Here is a 16,098-nt window from a genome sequence, read left to right on the forward strand (position 1 = left end):
GCGAAGTAGGCCCCATTTCTTTCAATAATACACTCGAACCATTTTATCTCAGATCTTTTATTGGGATTACCAAATACTTTGTTGTAACTTCAGGAATCTTGGCGCTTCATTTATTTCCCCACCATTGAATTTTTGTTAGGTTAACTAACTTAATTTTTGTTAGAATTATATTGTGGGAATAAATAAATGATTGAAATTTATTCCTAGTTTGCATTTAAACAAAGACACTCGTAAATCGATTTAGCTCTCGTGCAGGCATTTTTGCAATTGACCTTTGGTACAAAATAAATTGAATTAAAATCCGTAGAGTACACCAAATAGATGCCATACAAAATCTTAACAATTTTATATTTCGAACGCTTTTAAATCAGTCTTACGGGAGATCGATTGAAAAATGCATGCAAAACTTTTATTAGAAAGATTATAACGAAGTCTAAATATCTACTATAATATAATTTAAACACAATTTCTGGCGCATCTAATACATTTTTGTTGTCATATTTGAAACTTTCTGTTATTGAAAAATGTTGGTCCTAGAGTCTTAGAGAACTTTTATAGAAATCCTGAAATATGTAAGTTCAATTCACAAAATAATGGAATACAGGTACTAAGCGGTATACAAAATTTGAACTTAATGGACAGATATAAAGATATAATTGAAAGTTACTATTTTCAGGAGTCGTATAAATGTAGTTAAGAATGGAATTACGAAACACTCTTTTTTTATCTACTATTACGCTTTCGCTTTTTTTTTGTTGTTCTATACAAGAGTCTAATACTTTACAGATTGTATTTCATTTCTTAAGACTAAATTTGTTTGCTTATGCGATTTGTGTGGCTGACATTGCACGCTAGACTCTCCTAAACGGCGATCACAGCTGGTTACTCAATCAGATGGCCTCTAATAAAGGGCAAGCCCGTCGGCACTCGTTTCTGATAGCGCACATAGTCGGACTGAAAGAAATTGAGCAGCGAGTACTCCTCGACGTAGATGCGATCGTGAAAGAAGAGCCAACTGACTAGCGTATAAATACAGATGCATATTGGATTCATAAGTATGAATTGTGTGCCAATGGACCACCAAAACCAGCCAACATAGGACGGATGCCGGCTGTACGCATAGATGCCGTGCGTAATGAGCTTATGATCAGAGTGTTTCTCGTCCTGCACCTACGAACAACAAAAATATAATTAACTAAGTATATGTAAAAAGTTTATAGCGGATCACTTACCAGATGTGTAAAGCTGCGTCCTGCTGTTATGATCGCCACCTTACGTATTACCTCGCCGCCAGCACATAGTACTACGCCTATCAGCCAAAGGTGGCCATAACGCTTGAAATCCGGCAGGAAATACAATTCCAGCACAAATTCCACCCAGCTGGCTGCAGCGGCTAAGCCATAGTGAACCGAATGGTTTAGCATAAAAGAGTCAAGGGACAAGGTGCGTGGGTTGGCCCAGGCAATGACCAGAAACTCCGTGTAGTGGAAGAAGGCCATAAAGCAGCCGTAGACGCCGAATTGCTGCCAAGGCGTGGGCGCAAAACAAATGACTAGCACGCTCACCGCCTCAACAAAGCCTAGAAAACAGGCGCGTATCGCCACCTAAGGGTTTTTGAATATCTGAGATCAGCAAACAGGTATAGATAAGAAAGCAGCACCTACCTGATAGTCGTTGTTTCGGAGCACAAATCGTATTATCATATTAATTAGTGCATAGTAGAGCACGGGACCCCAAAGCACCGCGCCCCAAACATTGGGCACAATGCCATAATATATCTGCGGCACAGAGGGCAGCAGGATAAGTGCGGCGGTGCCCGCAAAAATGTATAGACTCAAGTGTCCTTCGGAGCACCTGGACACAGCTGACGGGGGATTTGGACGTTGATTGTTTGCGCACATTATAACTAAATCACATAACAATTTGTGCTGTTTTTGGTATGGGGAGCATTGAAAATGCAATTTTCACAACATTTGCGAAGCGTAAACGTAAATAAATGAAAACGCCGGTGCGCACATCTCTAAGATACGCACAAGATGCTATCGATTTATTATTAATCGATGTATCGACTACGCGCCAAAAATTTACACAATTTTAGTAGGATTTTTTAGGCTAATTTTTGAATAAATATCCCATTTTCATTGCTTAAACTAAAAAGTTTTGCTAACGAGAAGTTGCTTTAAGCTGCACGTGGATAATCCTGCTTAAATAGGATTCGGAGTTAGTTCAGTGAACTTTATCCCAACACATCGATATGAATGTATATCGATGCTTTGCTGGTGTCAGCTGTTGGTTGTGGCTGCGTGTAGGGTTATGTAAAATAATTTGGTTTGAGCTAAATTTTAAATTAAAACTCTTAAATCAGCGGTTTAACTCTTCACAATGGTCTTTTTAAGTTTAACACAATTAGTACGCTCTCGAGGCCCAGATGAATTCTGGCGTAAGCGACGCATATTCAAAATGGCAGCGGTATAAACACAGCTTTTTGATTCACTTGTAAATATGTTTAATTATATTAATTAATTGTCATTTCCATTATCTAGCACTATCGGAATCGCCCCCGCAATGTTTACTCCCTAGCAGTGAGAATCGTGCATAGAGCGCTCGCCTATGCCACAAAAGGTCGGAAGCTGAAGAAACTGGACATGGCTGCACTGTGGACAACACGAGTCGAAGCCGGTTGTCAGCAATATGGTGTCCCATTGGAAGCATTTAAAGAAGGCTTGGCACGCTCCGACATTATGCTGAATAAGTGAGTTGCGCGGAATTTAGATGAAATGTGGTTTAACATAATTTTGGTATCCTTAGAAAAATGCTCTCCGATTTGGCAATTTGGGAGCCGCGCTCGTTTGAGGCTTTGGTGAAAATCTCCCGTGAACGTGCAGCTGTTGAAGGTCTGCCAGATATCAAGCAGCGCTCAGCCTTCAATCAGGTCTATGGACTGTCCAACTTGAAGCTGGATTAGTACTTACATATGTGGTTCTTAGTTAGGAATTTCAAATACACAGATTATGTTTAAAGAATTAATGGTCGTTTATTTTTGATGTTGGTTTGCAAACAAAAACATTGCATCAGTTTTATTGTGAGTGTTTACGTACTATGTAATAGAAAAACAGAAAGAATTCATAGAATTATGAGACGAGTGTTAGGCTTAACCAATTTCTATTCCAATTTGGCCAAAATATCCGACTCGCGGAAAAGAAACAGTTCCTTCTTCTCGTCGGCATCCAAATGGACCTTAGTGCCACCGAATTCGGGCAACAGCACGCGATCGCCCTCCTTGACGCCAATGGGAATGTGACTGCCAGTCGTCTGAAAAAGTCGCATCATAATGTAAGGCATGTCATATGAAACTAAAGACGAGCGTATTATGAAACACTTACGGAGTTACGCGCACCGGGTCCAACCGCAAGAACAGTGCCCTCTAAAACTTTGCCCACAGACTTCTCGGGCAGCACAATGCCACCTTTCGTTTTAGTCAAAGCTTCGGCCCGCTGGATCAGAATGCGGTCTAGCATGGGTATGATTTTCTTGATAGCGGCGGCCTGCAAGTACACACATTTCACCATGCATTCATTGATTACAATTGACTTGTTTTTTTCAGCAGCAGCTGCTTGCCACAGCCCCTGCCGCTGTTACACAACAGTAACGCGACTTATCAGCATGTGGAAACTTCGAGAAGCTCACACAAAATCATGAAATTGGTCGCATTTTTTAATTCATGCAAGTAACCTTTAAAGTCCACTTACCATTTCTGGGAGTTTAAATGCAAATTTGAGCGCTTTGAAAACAAAGAACCAAAACTATTATTGCAATTGGACTTCACTACACGTGCGGTCGACCGGCGAAACTACGAAACACGAGTGGGGATAGTAGAGTTGTGTCTCCACGCTCGGAATACGTTTAATTCAATGGTTCATCAAACTGAACTAGTGAAGTCACAGCGATTTTCGATTCACTGGTTCAGTTCAGTTTGTTCACTCGTTCATCTTGGCTGTGCTTTTTAAAAATGAGTTCATTTTGCTACATTTTTAAAAGTGTTCCGTGCATTTAATTTCGAGGGACAATAATTGAATAAACTGAAATGGAATTTGCTAAATTGTAATGAATTAATAAAAGCGAAAGGTAAGCAGTTCACCAAACCAATATTAATTTAAACTAGGGTTCAAACGATTCACAATTTTGTATTCCATATATTTTAAATAATTTCACTATAATTACAGTTTTTATTACTTTGATTTACCAACTTATATACTATAGTATAATATTAGTGTCGTGGGTTTTTTTTCAAAAACAACAAAACGATTTTTAACTCATCGCGATTTTTCATTCTAATCTTTTTTCGTTATTTTTCTTAGCTCTTTCATTAATTTAAATCAGATGTGGTCACTACCTAGGGCTCTTCCCGTCATGTTTTGGTAAGTGGCGCCAGCCAGACACACAAGTAGTGCCGATCGCGACCGAGCTTAGAAAAACAAAATACATGCAGCTATTGCCAGCGAGACATACAAGCAGATTGATGCAAAAATAAAATACGCGTAATGCGTGTGTCGTTGCTCAGTAGGATTTACTCATAACTCTACCGGTGATGTTTTTTGTAGTGCTCTCGATTAAAAACTTCGTGCCCACCTAGTTATACTCAAGGTCGTACGCAGCTTTTTTCAAAGGTGAGAGTCAAGAAATTAAAATTGTGATTAAATAATGCACGATGCATTTAAAAAATATTTTATACATATGATCAATGAAAAAACTTCAAAACATGAAACTCTGTTCCATTTTAAGGCGAAATAGTGCGCCATAATAATAAATGTGTGGTCGACTTCATGTAGACATTTTTTTACAGGGGGCACCCCCAGGGGAGGGCCTTCCTACTACTGCGTACGGCCTTGGAGACAATATACACATAATTCTGTTTTACACGGTAGATTGGTTCCAAAGAACAACCGTGTAAAAAAAGACATTTATCATATGCAAAAATAGGTGATTCTTATCTCTAAAGAAATATACATATGTATATGTATGCAAGTTTTAATTTTTAAACCGTGTTATATCAAAATCGTGTGAAAAAACCCACGTAAAAACAGAATTGGGTGTATACCTTCAGTTGAATTAAACATATTTGCAATATTCTGGTAGGTTTCAAAGGCTTATTACATTTTTTTTTGTAATTTTTTTTTAGAAAATTTGTTTAGTCGTTATTTAATCACGGCATTTAATTGACGGCATTTTCTGAAATTCAAAACAGATGTGTAGAATTACATTTATTTTAATTTCAGTGTAGGCTCAGACGTTTCGAAAATCCAGGCGTTCACCCAGATGAACATGTCTAGAGATTTTTTCGCTCTGCTGAATAAGAATATATGTACTTATACTTATATATGCTTCCTTTTGCCTGTTACATTTTTTGCACAAACCTAATATGCCCTTTTTACCTTTCGGGTACAGGTTATAACTTTTGATATGTTGGTTTCGGAAAGCAAAAGCCCAACGGAAGAGCGAAGTCGATGAACACTGTCTTTGGTGCTATGTTTATGGAATAAGTGGCGTTTTCTCCAAAATGTTAAAAGCTATATCATTTAAATTTGCCTCGTACATATACAATGGCGTTCGCAGGGGGGAACTGAGTTGGATTTGTTGAAGTTTTTTCATTGATCATATGAATAAATTATTTTTTCAAAGCATCGTGCATTATTTAATTTTTTTGTCTACCCCCTTTGGTAAAAGCTGCGTTCGCCGTTGTACACATTCTTAATAATTTATACTGGGAAAACCGTTCAAAATGTCTAATTAATAGCTCATATATTGGCGGTATTTAAATTAGTTTAGACTCTACTGCAATTCCTATCACTAAATAAATAGCCTATTCATTAAAATTATTTGCAGGATGATCATGTGCTTCGATATCCTTTGCCGATGGAATTTTTACACTATATGGAATCGCACAATGATATGGATTAATGTGCTCAAAACCCTGTTCACTCAGAGGCTGCATGCCCAGCATTATGTCCGATCCAAATTCAATTTTATCAAAACTTTCGCTAAATTTCTTCGACATACTCAACATTTTTTCGCAGACAACTTCATATATAAGGCGATCGTGTAGTTTTTCTTGATATAATGCCATTTTTGCCAAATAATCAAGCTGGTATTGGTACATGGGCCGAGCTTTAAATAACCGCCGTGATTCGGTTATCTGCAAAGGTAACCGTACATATGAAAAGAACGAGGATTATTTACCACGATAACTTACCTCTTTTGGTTCACTTAATGACACTTTAAGAACCAATGCAATAGCTTCAGACAAAGTTGAGGGTTTATTTTGCTTCCTTGCAATGCACAGCTCCACAAATGTATCACAGATACCTCCCAGCTTAATATTATGCAGAGAAAGTAGATGGTTACATATTCGATGGCTATAGTGCACAATTTTCCGGGGATGATCCGCTTCAAGCACGTATCGCAAATCCTTAAATATAAAATCCAATGCCTGCATATCGAAGATGTAGGTGTTGTTGGCCGTCGCAATTACAATGATGGATGTCCTTTGATGACGTCCATAAAAGCTTGGCTCCAATATCATAGAAACTATGCTTTGCTCGCGAATATCTTGCAATGCGCGATGATATTTTACATCGGTTTGATTTATAAAAACCAGCCGTTGTAGCTTCTGATCAATGCTATCCAGTTCGTGGGGCAGCATCGATGTTAGCGGCTCCAAAATCCTAAAAATATCCATGTCGCTGTGAGAAATTGCACTAATGAAGGATTCATTGTCATCATCTGATGAGCTATCGTTCGACCGCCACGATCCGTCGTTGTTCCAAAGCCGACATTTGATTACTTTCTCTGCCTTCTTTTCTGCCATGCTTGCCTAACGGTAAACGATGCACACGCCTAAAAACAAATGGATTAACAAAAGGTATGTCGAGTTAACATTTCCAACACATACTTTTGTATAAATATATATACACTTATTTTTAGTAAATTATATAAATTATTGTACTTTGTATGCACTTTAAAGGCAAGCAGGCGCTAAAACAAACAGACCGACTAGAAATTACAAACTATTTCGATGCTTGCAGCAATCAGACTCCTCGGGCGCAACTCTGCTATCTCTTAAAACAGAGAGCCATAAAACCAGGGCTGACAAATTCGCTTTTTTCCTGTCAAATCTAGCTGTTTTCTACAAGCCGGTTGCGTGAAAAAATTGGGAGTTGCGGGAATTCTGGATTTTTTAGAAATGTGTTTGGCTTGTTTCCCGCTTTTTTTATTTTGATCACCAGTCACATAAAAACTATAAAAAACTGGCGGTTCATTATTATTTTTATCGATGTTTGGCGATGCCACCACTAGTTTAAGGCAAATATCACCTTAAAACAAATAAATTGCGAAAAACCATAACCGCTTTTTAAAGATTTTTTTCTGTAAATTTTCGGTTTTTTTCCCAGTTAGAAACAGCTTTTTTTTAATAACAAAAAAAATGGCAGCACTGCCTACAACAACATCTACAACAAAAATCACCAGCAAACTTCTGAGTAAATGCTACTGAAAATCGAGCAACGACACACGAACTACATACATACATGCATATGTATGTGTATTTTGTTTTTGCATCAATCGGCTTCTGCGTCTGGCTGGCGACAACTACATGTATTTTGTTTTTGTGAGTTCGCTCGCGATCGTTCTTTTGCTTGTGTGTCTGACTGGCGTCACTTACCAAAACATAACGGAAAGAGCCCTGGCAGCCCAAAGAGCCACTACGTGCCCATCCCTCTCTTAAAGCTCGAATGCAGATGTGTGCGTAATTCGTGATTTTTTATGGCCTCGCGATATATTCGATGTTCTTTAATCAATAAAAAAAGTTCAAATGAAGACAAACAACCAGTTTTGATTAGTATCTAAGATTTTATTTTGATGGACAGTTGTTCTCTAGTCGTTTGTTTAAATACAGCAAATAATATGTGTAGATCTTTTCAAATTTTATACAAAACAAAATAGAAAAACCCTAAAATGCTAGTCGTGATTGATTGCTGCGCCGATGTGCACTGATATCATTGAAACAGAATAGTGTTATTGTTGAACATTATGAAAACCTCATAGCTACCATATTTTCTTTAGGTATTATTTTTGTAAGCAAAGTTCGTTTCAAAAAAAGCTGTAAGTGTATCGACGATGTTTTTAACACGATGCATAATTTTTTTTTTAATTTTCCTTTTTTGTGGAGAACAGAACAGAACAGTAAAATCTGTCGGGCTTGCTCGACTGTACCGTTTTATCTTGTTTTATATAACTTTCCGAAGTTTTTGTGTTGCATATTGCACATATTGTAGAACCTGATCAGGAAAATATAAATAAAATCTTAAACATCATTCTGGAATACCCTTATAGGCTGTTTCAGATGTTTTACTTTTTCCTGTTCGCTGTTATTTGGATTTTTTGGAAAGTCAGTTTTAGTCGCGTTCCTTCCGTGAATTTTTTGTGAAATATGATACAAAAACTCATCGATTTATGACATATGTATGTATGTAGATATCGCAAAATAACATTTTATTGCACCACAAGCCGCTCATGAAATAGCAATGCGAATGAACTGAACTTTGAAAACAAAGAACAGCTGACTCGTCCCGTTGGTTGTCTGTCGAATGGGGCTTTCGCAGTATTGAAAGCTTTGAGCCACTGAACTTATTATTTAAGTAAACATCTGATTTCGTTCACAAGCCATAAAAGAACAACCGAACTTATTCCAGTGAACTAAAATATCCAACTTCATGCTTTGTAGGTATATTTATACTTAAATATGTATGTATGTTTGTATATTAAAATTGCAATGCTTTGTTCATTCTTTTGCACAAAACAAACATATGTACATATATACATATGTATGTATGTACGTACACATACTTATGTATGTATATTCTACCTATGTATGGCTGCTGCTTCTGCTGAGCAAAATTTGATCACAAATCCAGATCATTTTGTTGCCTCATAATCGCAACAAAAATAATTACTGTAAAATTTCAATTGGCAAGCTCTCTGAGTGCGGTTGGAGCAAATAATATTCCGTTTTACCATTTATTGGCACATTGAGATTTGAATAAAACAATGAATAACAAAGTGTCATTCAAAAATTGTGTAAATAACTAAGCTAATAACATGAATTGATTAAAAAAAGTATTAGTAATCTTAAAAAGAAAATCTTACAGATATATGAGGAGGCTAACTTCATTGCAGTTCATATCGAGTTGATTTAGGAAATTTAGAAAATCTGTCACTTAGCATTTATTTTTACCAATTATTTTAATGTACATACACATATTTTTTTTAGTTTTTAATAAAGTATTGACATTAACGTAAATTTTAGTACTCTTCAAAAATATCGTGCCAATTCTCCTTGAAAGTTTTATTAATTAAATGGTGCAGCAATCAGTAAACAGTTTAAGTGGAAAAGTGGGAGTCAATCGCAAAACTAGATGTACAAGTACATATACATACATATGTGTATACATTATTAATATTAATATATGTACATATATGTATATTAAAACAGAAGAGACTATATACCAAGTTTGGTTGTTCTTGTTCGAGTACATACTTTTTGTAAAATAGGCGATCAGACGTACAAACAGCATGGTCGACAATTGTAGTGCATACATACATATATTTTATATTCAACGTTGACAATTTCACAAAATTAAGCATTTGCCAAGTAAAAAGCTAATTGCTTCTTGGAGCTGCCACCTGCAACTCAACCCCGGGGTGTAATTGAGAAACGTGGCTCGCATTTAATGCGCTTATTGTTAAATTCAGAGCTTACCTTATTGCACTCTGCACAAGCCGATTCCGTGTCGCTTTCAAAAAAGTGGAAAAAGATTTCTAATTAAATGTAGTACTTGGCAGGATGCGATACGAGCTTCCTCCGGTCTCTGTTCTGCGCTCTAAATTGGGAATTAGACTTAAAGCCTTTTGTAAGTAAATTAGGTGTGAAAATAAGTCGAATTTTGTGTGCGCCGGTGCGGATGAAAGTGGGGAATTTTTTGAGTGAGCAGCGGGCGTGAAATCAGTTTCATTCAAATTGAAATGTTATGAATAGAAGATAATTATCTTATTGTTACTAATTGGGCTACATAGACAACATAATGTTGCAATTGTACATCTAATTTAGAGCAGAAGAGCGAAAGGATATCAAAGCATTTGCTCTGCTGAATGATTTTGAAATACTCAATCAATAAATAATTTTTGTTAAGCAGCTCATTAAGTTGTCCATGACTGAGTTTGAACTTATTCTCAATCTTTTAAGTAGGTTTCCTCTTGTTGTATCGATTGTGCAGGAACGAATAAGTATTTAAGATGTATTAGTGGAAAGTGCTTAACTCTAACTTCAATAAAGTGAAATATTTTCTTAGATGGTTTTGTTGCCATTGACGCTTTAAAAAAACAATAATGAAACTTTTATTTTCCATATTCTGGGATAACTAAGCTCCTAATGCATTTAGATATTGGTTGGAAAGAAGTCAGAACTATCACATATTTTCGTAATCCTCTACCCCAAATTAATTACAGCTGGGCCAGCGCTCATGCAAAGTGCGTACAATTTATATAAATCAGGCAATTATATATTCAAATGTTCACTTGTGCAGCATTATTTTGTTTTGAAAAATTAATGAATTACACAATTTAAATAAAAAGCTGATTGCCGGCATGCGATGTACAGTGGATCAGATTAATAAAGTACTTATCAAAATTTCTGTAACTATGCTCTGACCACCGCAGCTTTAGGTGTTTTTTGCCATCTACATTAGTATATCTACAAATTAATGGTTCATAATATTAATGATTTGTATGTCGTGATAAAGAATTTCTCTCTAATTTTTAAAATAGCAAATAATAATAGCCAGTGCGGTGCTATAAACTTTATAAAAATGAGAAACTTTGTAAAAAAATGTTTGTGTTCCTCCGTTTGCCGATCCGGATGTCTGTGCGTGGTTGCTCAAATCAGGGGTTACAACGATTCTACACGAACAATTCAACATGCGACATGAACAGCGAAACAGCACCATAAATAAATGAAATAAATAAATGAAAGTCAGATTGTCCCGACGCTTGCCGCTTGATTTCTGCATGTTGGCACATATGAAGCACGAAAATAGCTTTGCACGTAACGCGAGGTAAGCAAAACAATGGCGGCATCAACAGAAGAGGGGCTGTACGAGTACTAATTACCTTAATTGTTCAGACCCGTCGCTCCGAACACTTAGAGAGTTAAGATGCCACGACACAAAATTCGAATTTCGAAACTCATGGCCAAAAGTCCAGAACCGCCCGTTGCCCCATTGCGCTGGTGTCTGTTTAGCTTTTGGCTAAGCCTGTCATTTTTGCACTTATTAGTGATGGGCAGATGAAACTCACGAAAAAACAGGCAAAAACTAAACATTAAGGGTATCTTTGTGGTTTGTATATTTATGCATGCTTATGCATGCTGATCTGACTAGCTGGCAGCCCTAGTGTGAGCTACATTGGCATACAGCTTATTCGTTTCATTATCTTTTAAATGAAAAAATATAGTATGACCTCCCTTTTGGTCTTCGACATCGACTCCACTACTTCCCCAGCAAGTGCAATTTTTAGGTAATTTTTTGTTGGAAATATTTCTTTTCCGAATATTTATGTCCAAAATCGCCCACAAATTTTCAATATCAATATCTGGTGGCTATGCTGGCAAAAACGAAAAGTGTCCTTTAGGACAAACTCTTCAGCACTTTGGAGCAATGAAATTAGTGGAGTCGTTGCCTAAGAGGCTTAAAGCAATCATTGAACAAAAGGGAAGTCATACTTAGTGTCAAAATATCAAGGTTGTTCCTTAATTTTTTTTTAATGTCAATTTATAATAATTATCCTTAATTATAATATAGCTTAAGATGATTAAAAAATGAATTTATGCTTAAGTTTTAATAATAATTTTAATTTTTGTTGAGATCTCTTTTCATTTAAAATTTTTACTATGGACTGGGTCTGGGACTGGGAATAAGCTGTGAGCCACTGTAGTTCATTAGTAGCGCAGCAGTTCAGGAGTCGGGGGCATTACAGAACAGAGAAGAAGTCAAATGCAAAGAAAAAAAATGGCAGTTGAAAACAGTTTTCAAGCCAGTCAATCAATTGTTAATTTGAATTTAATAAACAATATCTTAATTACTCTCCCACAAAGTAAAGTAAATGTTTTAATGTTAACTTATTATTATTTCAGCTTGAATATTATTGATGTAATAACTGTTAAATTTTTAAGTACCTTGTTTTCCAACATTTGTGGCGAATATTTAAATGCTGCTTTCTCTTTCACTTATGTTAGCCTTCAATTAGCTACTAAGAGTGTTTTAAGATCTTTTCGCTCACGATCACTTCGCACACCCATCTACAAGTAAAAGTCCAGAAGGCGACACGTAGACATCGCGTGCGGGACGTGTGAGTATTATTACGTATGTGTGGGTAAAAATAAAACATTAAATTACAGCTCCAATGCCCACGCCCAAAGGTCTGTCTCTCCATTTTGTTTTGACCTGCAGGTGTAGCGTGCACGTATCCTGGGCACGTAGGAGAAATATTAAGCAGACCCCGCACACCCCACATCCAACTGGCAAGTCCCTTATCCCTCGACCTCTCCCTCAACCTTCCAACGAATCGGGCAGTCAGTCAGTCAGTGAATGCGACAGCGCGCTTGTGGTTTTGTTTTGAAGTGTCCTTTAATTGTTTGCTGTCTGCAGCTGCAGCATTGGTAGTGCCGTGGCATTGCGACAAACTAAAGAACAGTTTAATGAAATGGCAAGGAAAATGGTTAAATGGCATTCTGAACACACTTGCACACACAAACACACAAACACAGAAGCACACAGATACACATACGCAGACAAATTGTAATTATGCAGCAGCAGTTGAAGGGACGAGCAGCTTGGGTACCAAAATGTAATTCTAGTGTGGAACTAATTGCAAGACCATCGTATATCAGCATGTTTGTATGGTTAGTCGAGAGTATGCGGTGGCGAGAGGAGAGAGGGGGGGATCATATATGCAATTACAGCTTTTGTACGTCCTTAACTCAATGGTGTATCCCAATGCTGGCTCTAATGTGGAGTATATATTTACGAAAAATAATATTTATAGAACACACCTCATTTCAATATTGTCATCAACACAAATGATTAAGCGTTCTATTTTCTATCCCAGCGATCTTTTATTAATTTATTATCAACGAGTTACCTCAACAAATTAAATTTAAATTGTGAACAGATTAAAGATGAAACCTTTACCTTAGCAATGGTAATTAATCAAGCTTCGTAGCCATTGACTTTAGTTTGAATTTAATCTGTTTGTTTATGTGTTTATTAGTTCCTAGTACGACAAGAAAATTTCTTATAAATAATGTTGGCAACAAAAAATAAAACCAAAATATAAATGGACATATTGCCTCAGAAGTAGCGACATTTTGTCACAATTCAATTAAAACATTGCATTAAAAATTAGTAAAAAGCTTTCAAAATCTCATATTTATTTATTAAACTATTCTTCACAGGAAATATTTCCTTGTAACCTTTATCTAATTCTTGCTTAATATTATGTTCTTTTTGAACGAAAATTTATTTATAGACAACGTATGTGTAACCAACAAGACAGCTGATTATCTGATTATTAAATAATTATGTTGTGGTATTTTTGGAATTTCTGGAAGTGTTTGATTAAGCAGCTAATTAGATACCTTATAGTCCTTAAGTGTGCATAAAGCAGTTAATTGTCGTGTACTAAAAATAAATATGAAAATTATTTATACATTATTTTTGCACATATTGTTGCCAAAACAGAAGTTTTCGTGGAACTCAAAATATTCTATAGAAATTAATGCTTTAAATATGCTTGGATCATTTATATTTGATAAAAGCTTAATTTGCGCTAAATATCATATTTTTTTGTATACAAATAAAACCAATAAAACAGTTAAATATCTTTCACAAATATTTCAAACAGGCTAAATACATTTTGCTTATTCATGATTTACAGGTTTCTCTTAAAATAATTAAATGGTTACAATGTGATGTTTTAGTTGTCACTCCTGTAGGAGCGCTTGTCGCAAATATTAATAACTTTGCTTTTATTTATTTTTATTTTGTAGTAAAATTTTATTATTTATTTTTTTTTGCCTTTATATTTAGTAGTAGATTCGGTTTTACATTTAGTAGTAGAATCTATGGTTACTCTTAGTAGTAGATTAGTTGCATACGAGCGCCATCTATGGTCGTGGCAAGGTTCATTTCTCTTTTCCTTTCTTTTGGCTGAATTGTCAATGTCAGTGTTCTCCTTGCACCTTTCTTTTGACAACTGCCACCTCAACCACTTCCGTGGAAGGGCTAATGAGCCTAGGTTGGAACTAGCCACTTTCTTTTTCTTTGAACCGCCGAACGGAACAGACGTACTTTTTCGCATAGCAAAAATAAATGTGCTTGCATTAAAATTTTAATTTGGGCAAGAAATAATTGCTCCCGTGCAACAAATTTAAAAGAAAAAAAAAACAACTTTTGTTAAGGAAAAAAAAGAAACTACAAATGTTGGTATAGAAGTGAACGCCTGTGTTAAGTGCAAGTTAGAGCTACTGCCTATTTTCTGTTTTTTGGCGTGGATGCCATTTGCGTTGGCAAAGGAATTCTTCTTAAGTTGATGCCGAACAGGGTAAATATTTTAATTTCAGGCTTGTTTTTCTGTGCCTATTACTTAGTTGCCGTTTTTCTGTTCGCTCACATTTAGATTCGGCACTAAGTCTGGAGCCTATATACCTATGCATATACCTATGTACGATGCATTCTACTACGTCTGGAGCTATTTATTAAGCCGCTCTTAAATTCTTGTCCGAAAAAACGAACTATTTTCGTACTCACTGGCGGACCCGAGAACTCTAAGCCCAGCAGTTGATGCGCGGATGTATACGCCGGCGGACCCTGTGCTTACTGCCAGTCGCAAAATAATTACTTTCGGGGTTAATTTAAACGCCTTCTAAAGTGGGCAGTGATAATGGGAAAACCGCCGAATTAGGTTTTAGCGTTACATGTTTTCCTGATTTCTTATATTTTCCCGGTTTCATATATTTTTTGTTTACGCCGCAGAAAAAATATTAATTTGCCAATAGGTTAAATTACCTTTAAAATGTGCCTGCAGTGCAAAGAAAAATAAGAGAGTGAGGTTAGGCAGTGCCGCAATCTGTAAGCGCCGAGTGAAGCCAAGATTGGTAGTCGTATTTATTTTTGGTCGTTCCTGCCTACAACTAACGAGCGTAGATATTGTAAATATTATTATTTTTTTTTTTTTGCTTTTTTTTTATTATTTTTTTGTTCTCTGTTTAAGATAAAATGAGTGTTTTAATGAGTGCATTTAAATAATGCAAGAAACCGAAGAAACGGAACAACAACAATTTTTTTTTCAGCAAAGCCTGCCGAACACCGCCGAAAGATCTTTCGCCGTTGGATTCGGAGTCGAAACCGTAAGTGCGCTCTTCTTTTTATTATCTACTTGATTACCTTGTCCGCTCTTAAAGCGCTCATTTTAAGCGGACAGAAACCGCAATGTTTAATAGCTCTCTCTTGAAATTCTAATGCAAATTCGAAGCAATGCCGACATCGTAGTCAGCTGTGTGCTTTAAGTCGGTCATTGACCTTAGTGCATTAATACATTTTACTGCACAAAACATATGCAATTTTCGTTTGTGCATATTTTTTTTTTTTTTTTTTTTCCCCCCACCTTATTCTCCATATATATATATATTTTTTTTTTTGCTTCTTATTTTGCGGATTGTATATTCGAAATTGAAATCCATTTTTTGTTTTTTTTTGGACAGCATAATTTAAATACAGGCCAATACCGAACTTCATTATTTTTTCTTTGCTATGCACATTTATACACTGTTCAAATTCTTTCGTGGAATTTGTATTTAATTATTGTATTTCCTGTTATTATTATTACTACTATTATTAATTATTATTGCTATTACTTTTATTATTGTGTTTCCCTTTTTTAATATGGATTATAGTGATTATCGATGAAGCGAGAAACTCCCTGAATTTTTTT

At 36.0% G+C, this 16,098-nt stretch overlaps 4 protein-coding genes across 5 annotated transcripts; 1 reads left to right on the forward strand and 3 right to left on the reverse strand.

Annotated features, from left to right (window-relative positions):
- Positions 1 to 464: 464 nt before the first annotated feature.
- On the reverse strand, positions 465 to 2,029 carry LOC115622879 (protein-S-isoprenylcysteine O-methyltransferase). Its single transcript, XM_030516972.1, has 3 exons — positions 1,665 to 2,029; positions 1,233 to 1,604; positions 465 to 1,170 (listed from the first exon to the last, which is right to left on the reverse strand). The coding sequence occupies exons 1-3, from the start codon at positions 1,899 to 1,901 to the stop codon at positions 883 to 885; spliced, it is 897 nt and encodes a 298-aa protein (XP_030372832.1). The 5' UTR covers positions 1,902 to 2,029; the 3' UTR covers positions 465 to 882.
- A 279-nt stretch (positions 2,030 to 2,308) lies between these two features.
- LOC115622674 (39S ribosomal protein L20, mitochondrial) lies at positions 2,309 to 3,027 on the forward strand. Its single transcript, XM_030516688.1, has 3 exons — positions 2,309 to 2,469; positions 2,544 to 2,752; positions 2,809 to 3,027. The coding sequence occupies exons 1-3, from the start codon at positions 2,383 to 2,385 to the stop codon at positions 2,963 to 2,965; spliced, it is 453 nt and encodes a 150-aa protein (XP_030372548.1). The 5' UTR covers positions 2,309 to 2,382; the 3' UTR covers positions 2,966 to 3,027.
- A 6-nt stretch (positions 3,028 to 3,033) lies between these two features.
- Positions 3,034 to 3,895, reverse strand: LOC115622675 (10 kDa heat shock protein, mitochondrial). Its single transcript, XM_030516689.1, has 3 exons — positions 3,750 to 3,895; positions 3,384 to 3,545; positions 3,034 to 3,312 (listed from the first exon to the last, which is right to left on the reverse strand). The coding sequence occupies exons 1-3, from the start codon at positions 3,750 to 3,752 to the stop codon at positions 3,163 to 3,165; spliced, it is 315 nt and encodes a 104-aa protein (XP_030372549.1). The 5' UTR covers positions 3,753 to 3,895; the 3' UTR covers positions 3,034 to 3,162.
- A 1,185-nt stretch (positions 3,896 to 5,080) lies between these two features.
- LOC115622700 (protein Exd1 homolog) lies at positions 5,081 to 7,093 on the reverse strand. Of its 2 annotated transcripts, none has more exons than XM_030516727.1 (3): positions 7,004 to 7,093; positions 6,251 to 6,894; positions 5,081 to 6,193 (listed from the first exon to the last, which is right to left on the reverse strand). In XM_030516727.1, the coding sequence occupies exons 2-3, from the start codon at positions 6,863 to 6,865 to the stop codon at positions 5,861 to 5,863; spliced, it is 948 nt and encodes a 315-aa protein (XP_030372587.1). In that variant the 5' UTR covers positions 6,866 to 6,894; positions 7,004 to 7,093; the 3' UTR covers positions 5,081 to 5,860. The 2 variants fall into 2 exon arrangements, with proteins under 2 accessions (XP_030372587.1, XP_030372586.1); XM_030516726.1 differs by having other exon boundaries at positions 6,950 to 7,036.
- Between the last annotated feature and the right edge of the window lie 9,005 nt (positions 7,094 to 16,098).

The sequence above is a fragment of the Scaptodrosophila lebanonensis genome, unplaced genomic scaffold, assembly GCF_003285725.1.
Source record: "Scaptodrosophila lebanonensis strain 11010-0011.00,11010-0021.00 unplaced genomic scaffold, SlebRS2 tig00000043-arrow-pilon, whole genome shotgun sequence".
Lineage (NCBI taxonomy): Eukaryota > Metazoa > Arthropoda > Insecta > Diptera > Drosophilidae > Scaptodrosophila > Scaptodrosophila lebanonensis.

Coding starts and splice junctions, on each gene's coding strand:
- LOC115622700 (XM_030516727.1), bottom strand. CDS start 6,865: ATGGCAGAAAAGAAGGCAGAGAAAGTAATCAAATGTCGGCTTTGGAAC. Junction 6,194..6,250: donor CATTAAGTGAACCAAAAGAG/GTAAGTTATCGT, acceptor TTACCTTTGCAG/ATAACCGAATCACGGCGGTT.
- LOC115622879 (XM_030516972.1), bottom strand. CDS start 1,901: ATGTGCGCAAACAATCAACGTCCAAATCCCCCGTCAGCTGTGTCCAGG. Junction 1,605..1,664: donor TCCGAAACAACGACTATCAG/GTAGGTGCTGCT, acceptor AAAAACCCTTAG/GTGGCGATACGCGCCTGTTT. Junction 1,171..1,232: donor GACGCAGCTTTACACATCTG/GTAAGTGATCCG, acceptor TGTTGTTCGTAG/GTGCAGGACGAGAAACACTC.
- LOC115622675 (XM_030516689.1), bottom strand. Junction 3,313..3,383: donor GACCCGGTGCGCGTAACTCC/GTAAGTGTTTCA, acceptor CGACTTTTTCAG/ACGACTGGCAGTCACATTCC.
- LOC115622674 (XM_030516688.1), top strand. CDS start 2,383: ATGGTCTTTTTAAGTTTAACACAATTAGTACGCTCTCGAGGCCCAGAT. Junction 2,470..2,543: donor GCATATTCAAAATGGCAGCG/GTATAAACACAG, acceptor TCCATTATCTAG/CACTATCGGAATCGCCCCCG. Junction 2,753..2,808: donor TCCGACATTATGCTGAATAA/GTGAGTTGCGCG, acceptor TGGTATCCTTAG/AAAAATGCTCTCCGATTTGG.